The sequence below is a fragment of the Mus pahari genome, chromosome 8 (assembly GCF_900095145.1).
Source record: "Mus pahari chromosome 8, PAHARI_EIJ_v1.1, whole genome shotgun sequence".
Classification (NCBI taxonomy): Eukaryota; Metazoa; Chordata; class Mammalia; order Rodentia; family Muridae; genus Mus; species Mus pahari.
This window is the reverse complement of record NC_034597.1, coordinates 22915506-22929703: the sequence shown is the minus strand read 5'-3', so window position 1 is coordinate 22929703 and position 14198 is coordinate 22915506. Positions and strand designations below refer to the sequence as shown.

The window sequence follows — 14198 nt, the reverse complement described above, 5'->3', positions numbered from 1 at the left end:
GAACTCAGAAATCTGCCTGCCTCTGTCTCCCGAGTGCTGGGATTCAAGGCGTGGGCCACCACACCCAGCCTGAACATTTCCATTTTTTAAAGATACTATTGACTTTCTCCTGGCCCTTATGGTTTTAGAGGAAACCCCTCAGTTGTCTGTATTAGGGTTCTCCTGAACAGAGCCTCTCACCATCTCTGGCTACTTTTAAGTGTTCCCTTAGCTAGATGTGGTGGCACATGTTTGTATTCCTTAAGGCTGGGTCAGGAGGATTAGTGGCCAGCGGGGTGAAACCCTAGGGAGGGATGAAGAAGGAATGTATGTAGCTGGGGAGGAGGTCCGTTGGAGGGCGTGGACTGACAGCATGCTGCTCTGCTTCAGTGGCGAGGTAGTGGAAAGGAATATGAGAAGAAAGAAAGGGAGGGGCTAATGGATTGACAGGATTAGGGAACAGGGTATGGCAAAGTCTGGAATGAGCATATGCTGTTTGGCTTCACTGGGAGAAATGGAAGGACACGGGCACAGCCCTGGGAGCCTTGGATGGGTGTGTGCCTTGAGTAGCTTTACTCGGGAGAGGAAGTTGTTTGGACTCTTACTTAGTTTCCAGGTTGGAATCACACTAGCACAGTTCCTGCCCTCTGGCTCCTACCTAGTGGTGTGCATCTGTACATACAGCACCATCTGTAGCCTCCTTGCAATTTTCACAAAGCAATGGACCAGAATTTAGATGACCAAGTTACTGAAAATTTGTGAAAACACAGCCTGGTCACAGTTATTTGGGCATTAGGTAATGTGTAGTGTATTTTAGAAAGCAATTCCAGGTTGAGGATGTCTCTGTTGGGAGAGGGCTTACCTAGAAGGCGTGAAGTCCTGCACTCAGGAATTGGGCATGGGGGCATGTGCCTTTAATCCTATCACTGAAGATGTGGATACAAGGAGTTCAAAGTCATACTCCTACCTAAAGAATTTGAGTTCCTATCTGGGCTACATGAGACCATGTCTTGGGGGGGGGGGCGAGAAAATTCTGGAATATAAATAATGTTTATAAATAGGTGCTCCTAGAAAACAAATCCAGGCTTAGTGATACATACTGTAAGCCCAGCCTTTGGGGGGCCAGGAAAAAGATCACAAGTTTGAGGCCAGCCTTAGTTAAAAAGCAATACCCAATCTTCAAAACAGAAGTGTGTGTGTTGGGGGTGAGACACACACATGCATGTGTGGATATCACAGTTGAGCTTAGCTTGCTTTCTCCTTCATGTTCTTCTTAGTTTCGAGGCAGGGTCTCTCTTACTGGACCTGAAGCTTGCCTGTCTGACTAGGTGCTTGTCTTCCAGGACCCCCCATGTCCACCTGCCCTCCCCACCCCCACCCCAGGCTCAGCACAGATGTGCACCACAGCAGTCAGCCCCTACATGGGTGCTGGGGATCCGAACTCGGGTTCTCATGCTTGCATACAAGCACTTTGCCCACTGAGCTATTGCCCCAGCTTTCTAAAACTTACTTTAATCTGAAAGATCAGATTTACTCTAGAAGCTCTAAATTCTAGACTTTGAAAATATTTTAAGAAGTTTAGAAGAGCTCAAGTAAAAAGTGTCAGTGCGCCCTTGTTAAACCACATTCTTTTCTTCTTCAACAGGGCTTTGCAGTCCGCTGATGTGATTGTATTGTTTGGTGCGAGACTAAACTGGATATTACATTTTGGACTGCCTCCAAGATATCAGGCAGACGTGAAGTTTATTCAGGTACTCAGAGAGGGTTGTTCTCCCTCCCAGCCATTGTAAGCTCTGCTTTCTTCTCAGCTTTTGTAAAGAACCTTTTGTTTTCTGACAAAAATAGATTTTACAAATTATCTCACATAATTACAGGTACCAGAGTTAAGCTGCCCTTTCAAGTCTACAAGGTATCCTGTGCTAATTCTAACCAGAAAAGCTTTCAAAGTCAAGTTTTGAATAGTCTGAAAAGGATAATTTGCCTCTCCACAGTTCCACTGTATTTAAAGATAGGGAAAGAGGCTTGAGTAGATGGTAGGTTGGAAAGACACCATCAGCCTTGTTAGGGGTGAAGATGTCTTTTAGGTGACAAAACTGTCAACCTTTTGAAATCTTTAAATGTCTTTGCTTTCACCTGCCATTAGACTGAGTCCCTGGAAAGTCCTGTAATCTCTCCTGTGACTCTGGGTGTGCTCCTGTGCTCTGAGGCCACATGATGGCATCCGATACCCTGGAACTAGAGTTACTGACGATAGCCTCTGTGTGGGTACTGAGGACCAAACCGAGGCCCTCTAGAAGAGCAGCTGAGGCTCTTAACTTCTAAAAGTCTTTTTGTAATACCATTGCTTATTGTTTTTCTTAATTGCATTTATTTATTGTGTGTCCATGTGCATGTGTACACATACATACATACATACATACATACATACATACATACATATATGTGCTGAGGTCAGAGGACAGCTTATGGGAGTTGGTTATAAGGCTTGGTGGAGGTGCTTCTACCCACTGGGGCATCTCAACAGCCCTTCCTAAAGGTTTTTAAGAGCAAACACAGTGGGCTGGAGAGCTGGCTGCTCTTCCACAGGACCCAGGTTCAATTCCCAGCACTCACATGGCAGCTCACGATGATGTGTAACTCCAGTCCTAGAGTATTTGATGCCTTCTCCTGTCCTTTTTGGATACCAGGCATACATATGACATACATGCAGACAAAACACACACACACACACACACACACACACACACACACACATAAAATAAAAAAGATTTTGTTCTGAATGTTTCTTCAAAGCAAAAATGACCAAAACATTGCTTGTTCTTTGGTTTTTGTTTTTTTGTTTTTTGTTTTTTGTTTTTTTTTGTTTTTTTTTTTTTAGATTGATATCTGTGCAGAAGAATTGGGGAATAATGTAAGGCCTTCTGTGATTTTGCTAGGAGATATAAATGCTGTTTCTAATCAGGTAAGAGCCTTTCTCTGGGTTTTAGTTTCTGTGGATTGGCCCCTAAAACAGTCGATTCTGGATAAGGCTCCTTTTGATGTACTTGGTGGTGGGCATAGTCATTTTACACTAAGTTTATAATAGAAAACTAACTGCAATGTTTGAATTTGGTAAATTCAGCTTAATACATTGTTCATATTGGTGGAAGTTAGCATTTTAGAATGTTAACTTAGCATTTGAAAATTTAAAGTCATTCAAACCAGAATTCAGTTGAGTAGAATTTAGCTTTCTGAGAAAAAAAATTACAGTATAGCTTTTAAAGGAATTAAAATTTACTTATTACACAGTGGGAAATCTAACAGTATATTTTCAGGTAATAGGGATTTTTACTCTTCAAGTTGTCATCAGTGACTTGGCGAACTTCCTATTTGTATGTAATTTATACATTCCATTGTGGCAGGAGGTCAGACATGGTCACCTTTATCACTTGATTTTGTGTCGTTGTGCTGTGGAGTGCACAGTGTTTCGATGCAGATGCCATCCCTGTCATGTGTGTAGCCACTTGGGTGATTTGTAGCCCTTGGCCTGTGTCACATGGCTCCACAGTACCCACTGACCTGCCATCAGTCTCTCACTGCAGGCAGAGAAGCAGGTGTGTGAGTGGTGGGAAGGGCAGAGCAGTGTGTCACCAGCCTCCTCCAGTGTGTCATGAGCCAACTGCAGTGTGTCACCAGCCTCCTCCAGTGTGTCGAGAGCCTTCTTTAGGAAATTTTTTATGTTCATATGACTCAAGTTTATTTTCAAAAGAAAAGAAAAGTTTGTTTTGTTATATTTTTAGCTTTTAGAACAGTTTGATAAAACTCCGTGGCAGTGCCCCCCAGACAGCAAGTGGTGGAAGATTCTGAGGGAGAGGGTGAAGAGCAATGAAGCCGTATCCAAGGTAACGCGGGGCCAGCGGAAATTCAAGATCCCTCAGGTCAATGGGTCGCTTAGTCCTTCCATGAGAGGATGTAGACAGTCGTAGGAAGCACTGCACTCTCTCAGCCTGGGGATCAAAAAACCAGGGCACACTTCTCACAAGGTCCACAAACCAGAAAGTGGGATAAGAACTAATAAAAGATGGTAGTGAAGCCAGGCATAGGGCGCACGCCTTTAATCCCAGCACTCGGGAGGCAGAGGCAGGTAGAGTTTGAGGCAAGCCAGGGCTACACAGAGCAAACCTGTTTGAAATCTTGAGGAATGCCCCCCTAAAAGGTGAGTCTTTAATTATTTAAATAGGAAAAAAATCTGTGCACGCCCCTGTGTGTGTCCGTGTTGTATAGTTAGTGTGTACTTTACCTGGAGGGGCCTCAGGCTCCTGCATGATTGAGCATCTGAAGAGTCACAGTTTGAGAGTGCTGTGAACCGGTAGAAGAAAAGCAGTCTGACCTTGGAAAGTTGTCAGTTTGATTTAGTGCAGAATGCCTGGGATACCTAGGGCATGTTAGGAGATGGCTGTCTGCCCTTAAGATGCCTTTCCCTCAAGGCATGTGAGTGTGATAGCCAGTTCCTTCTTCAGAATGGAAAATTGATCAGTGTATAATCTGCCTCCCCTTACATGCACACACACACACACACACACATGTGCACGCACACAAACGCACACGCACACACTGCCATTTAACTCTTATGTCACTGCTGGAAACTCTTGTGGCTTTCACGTCTGGCCTTGGGGTTTTGCCTGCTAGTGAAGGATTTGGAGATGAATTTTGAAATGGCCTTACTAGCGAGCACTACAATGGATCACTTCCACAATGTTTGGTGTCTTCTGTTTGAAGTCTTTACATGCCCAGCCCTTCCTCCTGACCGTCGGGTGGGATGCTGGCTTTTTACATTTGAGTGTTTTGTGTATTCGTATGTGTCTTGATTCAGCTGGTGAAGTGTTCAGTCTACACCCAGGGCTTCTTCTTTTTGAGTAGTTTATTTTGGGGGGGGGGCGTATACATAAGTGTTTGTGTGCGTGTATGTGTGTACACTATGTGTGCCTAGAACCCTCGGAGGTCAGATAGAACTGGAGTTGTGAATAGTTGTGAACTACCATGTGTATGCAGGGAACCCAATCTGGGTCCTCAGCAGGAGCAACAAGTGCCCTTGACCAGCGACCTACCTTTCCAGCCTGACCTAGGATTTCCTCCTGATGGAATGATACATTTGAAAAATTGAAATCTGAGCTAGGCATTTTTGTCCCCTAATATATCTGTCATCATAGAATAAGTTTGTATTTTCAACCAAACACAGCAGAATTTATGTGTCTAAATCCACTGAGACTGTTTCTACTGCCAGAAGCCAGGCTCAGTTCTGTTTTCTAAGTTATCATAAACACCTCAGGATGCCCTCATGGTTTCTGTAGTGGTGGGCAGAATATCTGTGCATCTTGGGTATATAACCTCCAGCAGGGGGTTTAGCACAGGTGCGGCTGCAGTGCTGGGACCAGATGGGACTGGTACTGATGAAACCCAGTGGCTCCTCCCAGCGCTAGCAGGCTGTCTTAGTCAGGGTTTCTATTCCTGCACAAACATCATGACCAAGAAGCAAGTTGGGGAGGAAAAGGTTTATTTGGCTTACATTTCCATACTGCTGTTGATCACCAAAGGATGCAGGACTGGAACTCAAGCAGGTCAGAAAGCAGGAGCTGATGCAGAGGCTATGGAGGGATGTTCTTTATTGGCTTGCTTCCCCTGGCTTGCTCAGCCTGCTCTCTTATAGAATCCAAGACTACCAGCCCAGAGATGGCACCACCCACAAGGGGACCTCCCCCTTGATCACTAATTGAGAAAATGCCCCATAGCTGGATCTCATGGAGGCATTTCCACAACTGAAGCTCCTTTCTCTGTGATAACTCCAGCTGTGTCAAGTTGACACAAAGCTAGCCAGTACACAGGCCTGTGGCTGTCTGGAGACATCTACCTTGCTATCTATCTATGTCTTCACTCAGAGACTTCTAAAACAGCTGCTTTCCAATGTGTGAGAGAAGAGCCAGGTTTTCAGATCATCTTCTGTAATCCTAACATCTTAATTTTAAACTTAGGGCCATACTTCTGATAAAAATATTCTGAAAAATACATAAGACAATGTTTTTTCTTTCTTTCTTAGTTTTTTTTAAATAGAAAAATGTATTTACAGGTGGTACACTAAGTACTATGATCAGAAAGCACAAAGACATCTGGCTGCTATAATACAAGCACTGGTTCAAGAGGCAGTTACTAAGAACTTCGAGGGAGAAGCCTGTAAAAAGAAAAGGTTCAAACTTTTCATCCCCAATTTGCTACACAGATCAAAAGGAGTCCCCACAGCCCACGTGACTTCCTCACATAAGCTGCCATCTCCCATAAGAGTCACATGTGGTTGTAAGCTGTGGACATGCTGAACTGAAAGTGTTTTTCAAGAGTGTACTGTAGGATTGTTCTGTTTTGTTAACCCAGTGTTGTTCAGCCACCTTTACTGTACGACTTCTGCAGGTGTTTGATATGGTAGGGTGCGTCGACTCACCAGGACACGGGGGATTCCCCAGCTTGTTCATTGTGTCCCAGCTGGGACTGTAGGGCACACTGGAGTAAGCATAGATCTGGATAGTTCACAGTTCAAAGAGTAGCTGCTGTGCAGCCATTTGGGAATCTTGTAGCTTATTGATGGCCTTACACTGTTCTAAAATAACTATGGTGATAGCTTACTGTCACGGTAACTTTCATGATGTCCCAATTTAATTTCTTGTATACTCTCCTCTGCTATTTTAGGAATTGGCTTCCAAAATGTCCCTCCCTATGAATTATTACACAGTGTTCTACCACGTTCAAGAACAGTTGCCCAGAGACTGTTTCATAGTGAGTGAGGGCGCAAACACCATGGACATCGGCCGGACTGTGCTTCAGAATTGCCTTCCTCGTCACAGGTGAGACTCTGAGGGGGAAATGACAGCAGGTCTCATTTGAAGCCCCAGTGAAGCTGATTATGAATAATATTTGAAAACTGTACGTGTCTACTGTGTAGAAACATATCTCATAAATGTATTTTAAATTTTTCTTCAGACTTTTTTCATTTATTGTATGTATGTGATTTGCCTGTGCGTATGTATGTGTACCACATGTCTGCCTGGTGCCCTCAGAGGTAGGAAAGGGGCTTTTGGATCCCCTGGGACTGGAGTTATAGCCTGTTGTAAACCTCCATGTGGGTAGTATTAGGAATAAACTCGGGCCCTCTGCCAAAGCAGCAAGTGCTCCTAACCTCGAGCCATCTCTCCAGCCCCACATAAGGGTTTTGGTTTTGGTTTTGGTTTTTCCAGACAAGGTTTCTCTGTGTAGTCTTGGCTGTTCTAGAACTCGTTCTGTAGACCAGGCTGGCCTTGAACACAGATATCCGCCTGCCTCTGCCTCCTGAGTGCTGGGATCAAAGGTGTGTGCCACCACTGCCTGGCTCATAAGTATGTTCTCAAGTGAGATTTTATAGTTTATAGTTTTTATGCTCCCTAGTCCTTGGTATAGTGTGATAATTTGTACAGTCAGTGTCCTGAGAGGATATTTACAGTCATCCAAGCAAGCATAAGTGGCTGGTTTCTTTTATGCTGCTTATCCTTGACAAATTAGTTCCTTATGTCCTAAAGATTTTATATTAAAGAAAAATGCTTATTAATTTTTTTCCACAAACCACATAAACAAAGGCTGAAAGATTGTGTTTACACTGCACGATATGTGGAGAGGGTTTGACTTTAGCTCTGTTCCTAACAGGCTTGATGCTGGTTCTTTTGGAACAATGGGGGTTGGCCTTGGATTTGCCATTGCAGCTGCTCTAGTGGCTAAAGAAAGATGCCCTGGAGAGCGAGTCATCTGTGTGGAAGGCGACAGTGCCTTTGGATTTTCTGGCATGGAAGTGGAAACCATCTGCAGGTAAATCGCAGCGTTTCATGCTCACACCTAGGAAACCGTGCAAGGCTTGCTTGCTTCACAAGCAGGTGTCCTGCACAGCATTGTCTAAGCCTTCATGGAGAAACTCCCACCACGTCAGCTGAGGACTCTGCCAGCCCCCTACCCAGCTGTATTTAAGCTACAATAAAATATTCTACTTAGAGCTCTTCATAGGGTTCTGTGAATCATGTTTTTGGGACTTTCAAAGCTTTGATATATAAGACTGTCGAGATCAAGAAAACCAGGTTTGGCAATACACTCTGTAGTCCTGAGGTGGCAGTGGAGACAGAAGGATCTGGAGTTCAAGGTTATCCTCCACTGCATAACAAGTTCAAGGTCAGCCTAGACTACATGAACCCATTAGGATAAAGTATGGTCTGTTCAAGGCCTGTATTAACAACCAATTAACGTATGCCAAAAAGATGATGTATGGAGAGAATTTAGCTTTCTAGAGGGTGATAACTCCCTTGTAGCAAGCACAGAGAACAAATAGTTACCATATTCATTTACTTAGTTCTATCATGACTCCAAGCCCTCAGAAATTATATATGTTTAGAAAAAAAACCCCACATCCTTTTTGAGCTTTTCAGCTTTTTGTCTTTGCTATACTGTTGAAGACATTGATGGATGCTCTTTCTCTGCACCAATGACACTGTGCTGTTTTTGATTGATGATGCAGATTGGGTGTTAGTTGTCTGTGTGTCTCTCACAGTAGCCAGCGCAGGCTGGTTGTCATTGAGGCATTCAGTAATAGAATGAGACTTAAGTGTTCCTAGGAACTGTCTAGAAACAGGCCTCAGAGGAGTGGGGGAAGTGTTTTTTTCTTGTACCCAACTGGAAAATTTCAGCAACTTACCCAGGGTCCTAGCCAAGCAGATGACCAGCCCCGAGTCTTGAACACATTCCACTACTGAAATGTTTCTATCAGTGGTTTGGTATTTTTTAAAATTGGGATAATAAATGCTTGATTTTTCTCTCTGATATTGAAATTTTCTTATAGAAAACATCCACTTTTAAGTAAAAATTTCAGTTTTAGGAAAAGAAATTGCTTTAGAAAGAATGATATCTTCATAGTTTGTTTTCACTTTAGGTACAACTTGCCAATCATACTCTTGGTTGTAAACAATAATGGAATTTACCAAGGTTTTGACGCTGACACCTGGGAAAAAATGCTACATTTTCAAGAAGCTGCAACAACGTGAGTAACTCAGGACAGTGGGTAATTACTTTATGCCAGGTGTTTGGTTTGTCTTTTAAAAGTTTGCTGTGTTGAAATGCGCCTCCGTATCATACACTTAGTGAGTTCCTCAGGCCCTTTAAAAGGCAGAAGCCATCTCTTCACGGTTTCTTTTTACACAGCTACCCATGACTGTTGACTGTTGAAATCAGGGACCCACTGATGACTCAGCAAGCTCTGTGATGTCTACACTTAGGTAACAGTAGTGTAGCGATTACTGATACTGTTGATGCTGTATTAGTCAGGGTTCTCTCAAGGAACAGAACTCATGAACGTATATAAGAGCCAGCATAAGGGAACATATTGGCATGGTTTAGAGTTTGTGGTTTCTCTGGCTCGCCCAACAATGGCTATCCCAACAGAAGAACCCAATAGCTGTTCAGTCCACAAGGCTGGCCTTTAGTCCTGACGAAGCAGGGTCTAATTCCAGTGAAGGAAGGCCTCAGCAGCAGAAGAGATGGACTTGCCAGTGAGGGAGGGCAAGCAGACAAAAAGCAAAGGCCCCCTCATCCCATGTCCTTTTGCATAGGCATCTCCAGGGGTGGCCCAGATTGAGGGTGGGTCTTCCCACCTGAAATGATCCAGTGGAGAGAAATCTCTCACAGGCGTGCCCAGGTACTTGGGTTTGAGTTGATTCCAGATATAGACAAGGTGACAGCCAAGCTTAGCCGTCACAGGGGCTGGTGTGTTATGTATACTTTAAAGCTTCCTTTCTTTTCCCACAAAGCTAAACCTTCATTATCTGATGGCAGAACCAAACTTAAGACTGTTAGAACTGGTTGTGGGTATACAAATAACAGCTTATGAGACAGCCGAGGATAACGAAGAGTAGTGTTTTCATTTATGTATGCTTTCATGGTTGATTTTACATAACCAGGCAACATGCCAGTATAACATCCATACACATAAAATAAAAGTAAATCCTTGGTTGCCAAGCATGTTGGCACACACCTTTAATCCCAGTGCTTGAGAGGCAGAGGCAGGGAGATCTCTGACTTTGAGACCAGCCAGTCTGGTCTACAGAGTGAGTTCAAGGCCAGTCTGGTCTATAGAGTGAGTTCGAGGACAGTCAGGGCTACATAGAAAAACCCTGTCTCAATCAATCAATCAATACATAAATAAACTATTTTTTAAAAATCCAGTTTCTTGGTTTAGTTAAATTTCAAGTACTCATAGAGACAGGTAGTGTGTGGCCAGCATACTTTAAGTCATCTCTGTCATTACAGAAAGTTCTCTTAGACATTGCAATATAAACAATAAAAATACAAGAAACAATGTGTACTAACACACACGTGTTGTCTACCGACTCTTCCTGGAGGCTGAGGCAAGAGGACCACTCAAGCTGACGAGTCCAAGATACATCTCGGCTCTGATGGTGCTACCTCCACACCATGCCCTCTGCTGGTTTTGTGTGGTGAATGCCACCTGTACGAGAGGGCAAGAAACATGGGCCAGAAACTGGAGAGATGGCTCAGCAGTTAAGAGCATTGACTGCTCTTCCAGAGGTCCCGAGTTCAATTCCCAGCAACCAAATGGTGGCTCATAACCACCTGTAATGGGATCCAATGCCCTCTTCTGGTGTGTCTGAAGACAGACAGCTACAGTGTACTTATATGCATACAATAATAATTTTTAAAAAAGGAAACATGGGCCAGACTTCTCTATAACATTGCCAGTTAGCACCCTGGTGACTTTCATGAATGACCACACACACCACAGCACAGCCTGCAGCCAGGTGACTCAGTACACACTTTGAGAAACACACATATCTGTCTGAATCTCATGGGGCCGCTGACAAGTTAGGGTCATGGAACCAAAGCCCTTCACAAAGCTGAAACTCTTTCAAAAAGTTGAGACAGTTAATGACTGCAAAGTTAAAGACTTTCAGATTGAAGGGTACACTCAAGTCCAACAGTTACAATTCAGATGGCTGTTTAAAGCGCTGTCCTAGGGTTGTTGGATATTGTCTTTGAGGCTAGAATCCAGTGGCCAACTGATTATTTGGTTGGGTTTGGTTTGGTTTGGTTGGTTGGTTGGTTTTGCTCTAAAGGGGAAAAGAACTATATTTTTAAAAAAATTTATGAGAAACCCCCCCCACAAACAAACAAACAAGCAAGCAAAAGCCAGGCATGGCGGTAGCTGCCCTCACTAGCCAGTCAGTAAACTGTCAGTTGCATTAACTGTTAAGGACGTTGTCATTGGCAGATAGAGCTGCAGTTTCTTTTAGTAATAAAAGACCTGGAGTTCAGCTAGCTCACCAAAGGTGCCTGAAAATCTTGAGATGAAGCAGAGGAAGGACAGGGACCATGACATATGTGTTACATACTGCTGTTAAACAGAGCTGTTCTGGAAAAAAAAAAAGTCTGCCTCGTGGGTCAGCTTAAATTTTTTGCAGATAATCTTGGAAAATTCTTTGTTTCTAGAAGCTTAAAGATTTTTAATTTTGCTGTCTTACAAATTGCTTTTCAGTGTCCCTCCAATGTGTCTCTTGCCAAACTCGCACTATGAGCAGGTCATGACTGCATTTGGAGGCAAAGGGTATTTTGTACAAACACCAGAAGAGCTCCAACACTCGCTGAGGCAGGCTCTGCAAGACACAAGTAAACCCTACCTTCTCAACATCATGATTGAGCCACAAAGTACACGCAAGGCCCAGGTAGGTTCAGTCGCTAAACAGAGGACAAGAATGTATATTCTCTCAGGACTCCTTCCTGAAAGGCGAGCCCACCACAGTCAGCGTCCCTTCTAAGTCTGTTTCTGAGTTTGGCAGTTTTGTTTGCTTATTCAACAAAATATTTGTTGAGATGTTGCTATGTGTGTTGTTTAGAGTAAGAGGTGAGCAAACCCAGGCTGTCCTCATCCCACAGAGCTTCCAGTAGCAGGGGACATGGACAGTAGGCTACCTCACAACTCTATGCTACATGACAGAGCATGGTGACCAGCTAGCTATACGTGAAGAAATACATTGTGGTTATAGGAAATCTCATTAGGAGTAGTGCTTGAACTGCAATCAGTGATGACTTAGCAGAGAGGAGGTGTGGAAAGGGGTCCAGGGCTCTGTGTCAAGAGGCAGCTGACCAGTTGGAGGAGCTGTAGGAAAACCAAGTACAGTGAGCACCGTGTAGATGAATCTACAGCCAGTGGTGTGTGCAGCCAGTGGTGTGTGCAGCCAATGGATCTATGCAATTGCGGTCAACTTAGTCCCTGTAACCTCTAATGGGTATTGGTGCAGTAGCCACAATAGTGCGATAAATGTCAAAGTGTGCCGTGTGATGTCGCCTTCCATCTTAGAGTAAGCTGATTTTCATTCTTAATCTGTGTGCTCTGGACCTTCTGTCTGCTTGTGCTTACGTACCTGCCTTCCAGGAGTCCACTCTTCAGAGCAGAAATCTACTCAATTATTCGTTCCCTCTCCCCTCTCCTTTCCCTTCCCCAGCATGTGTGTATGTATGTGGTCTGTGTGCACATGTGTTCACATTTTTGGGTGAACATGTGTGCAGTGAGTACGTAGGCCAGAAGCTGAAATCAGGTGTCTTCCTCAATTGTCTTTCACTTTCTCATTTACTGAGCCAGGGTCTCTTCCTAAACCCAGAGCTCACCCCAGAGGGAACCTCAACTTCCCCTCCCAAGCTCTGAGGTCACATGCGTTTATGTGGGTACCAGGAGTCTGAACTCCAATCTTTATGCTTGCCAGCAAGCACTTTATCCACGAAGCCATCTTTCTAGTCCCTCTCTCTTGGTTCTTATGAGCAGATACCTGAACAATCAATAAAATGTACAGCAACTAATTTGGAAGCAGTCAGATATATAGAATTCTGCTGAGATTCTGTTTGTGTACAGGCAGACATGGGAGACCTCAGAATTTACATGAGAGCAAAGATGCTCAGCATAGAACCTGCTGGTCATGCAGATGGACAGATGGTCGGGAGGGAATGGGCGGTGGCATTGGCAGGGATCCTTCCCGTCCCTTTAAAGATCTGCTTCAACATCTGATCTACAGTTTCCTATGAACAGCATTTGCATATTTCAGAGAAGTAGAAATTATCACTGCCATTTGTAATTCTGTAGGATTATCCCTGTATCAAATACTTGAACATTTTTTTATCTTCATTCCAGTGGGATTCTGGCATATTTTCATTTCCAAGCTGTGATTTTTTTTTTTTTTAATTGAATGTTTGTCTGTCACTGTTCGCCATTGAGTCACAGTGGCTGGCTGCTTCCCGCTTTCTGCAGGAATATCTAAGTCTCTCTACCTAGTGGGCAAGGCAGTAATAGTGAACTGGTCTCACTAACCGCTTTTCAGCTCTTTTTGACCAAACATAAACCTTCTTTTACCACCATCGTATAGTTCTTGTAGATCTTAAAGGGATTACAGTGAGGATGCGGTGTAATACGGCCATCTCTTCTGCCTCAATGCTGTCTTTTTTTTCTTCTAGGATTTTCACTGGCTCACCCGTTCTAACATGTGAATAAACTACTTGATGGTTTTGAGGAATTTCCTCTTTCCTGCAAGGTAGAATTTACTTTTCAGAGCAAAATTGCCATAATGCTAAAATTATATTTAAAAATACACTTTAATAATCCCAACACTCGGGAGGCAGAGGCAGACGGATTTCTGAGTTCGAGGCCAGCCTGGTCTATAAAGTGAGTTCCAGGACAGCCAGCACTATACAGAGAAACCCTGTCTCGAAAAACCAAAAAAAGAAGAAAAAAATACACTTTAAATTGTGTTTTATAGTAAAAAAATATATAATTGATTAAAACCAGACGTTATTTGTTACGACTTTGTTTTTGTTTTTGTTTTTTAACGTGCATTGATGTTCTGCCTGCATGTATGCATGTGTGAATGTGTCAGATCCCCTGGAACTGAAGTTACAGACAGTGGTGAGCTGCCATGCAGGAAATTGAACCTGGGTTCTCTGAAAGAGCAGACAGCACTCTTAACCACTAAGCCCCCATAAGTTTGGATCTTTAAGGCTTGTGGTATGTGGTAAAGGCTTGGTCAGTGGCTCCTGGCACTGTCGGATGGCGGAATGAGGTCACTGGGAACTAGCACCCAGTGTGATGCCACTCCTCAACCCCACATGCCCTGCTGAGCAGGCCC

The 14198-nt window shown here is 43.7% G+C and overlaps 1 protein-coding gene across 1 annotated transcript in view; it reads left to right on the top strand.

The window, feature by feature from the left end:
* Hacl1 (2-hydroxyacyl-CoA lyase 1) overlaps nucleotides 1–13714 on the top strand; it is a 30913-nt gene extending 17199 nt beyond the window's left edge. Inside the window, exons 10-17 of the mRNA XM_021203875.2 lie at nucleotides 1625–1730; nucleotides 2858–2941; nucleotides 3759–3860; nucleotides 6694–6848; nucleotides 7681–7839; nucleotides 8948–9055; nucleotides 11564–11750; nucleotides 13531–13714. Coding sequence (XP_021059534.1) covers nucleotides 1625–1730; nucleotides 2858–2941; nucleotides 3759–3860; nucleotides 6694–6848; nucleotides 7681–7839; nucleotides 8948–9055; nucleotides 11564–11750; nucleotides 13531–13563 — 934 coding nt within the window. The 3' untranslated portion in view covers nucleotides 13564–13714. The remainder of the gene's footprint in view (nucleotides 1–1624; nucleotides 1731–2857; nucleotides 2942–3758; nucleotides 3861–6693; nucleotides 6849–7680; nucleotides 7840–8947; nucleotides 9056–11563; nucleotides 11751–13530) is intronic.
* The last annotated feature ends 484 nt before the right edge of the window (nucleotides 13715–14198 follow it).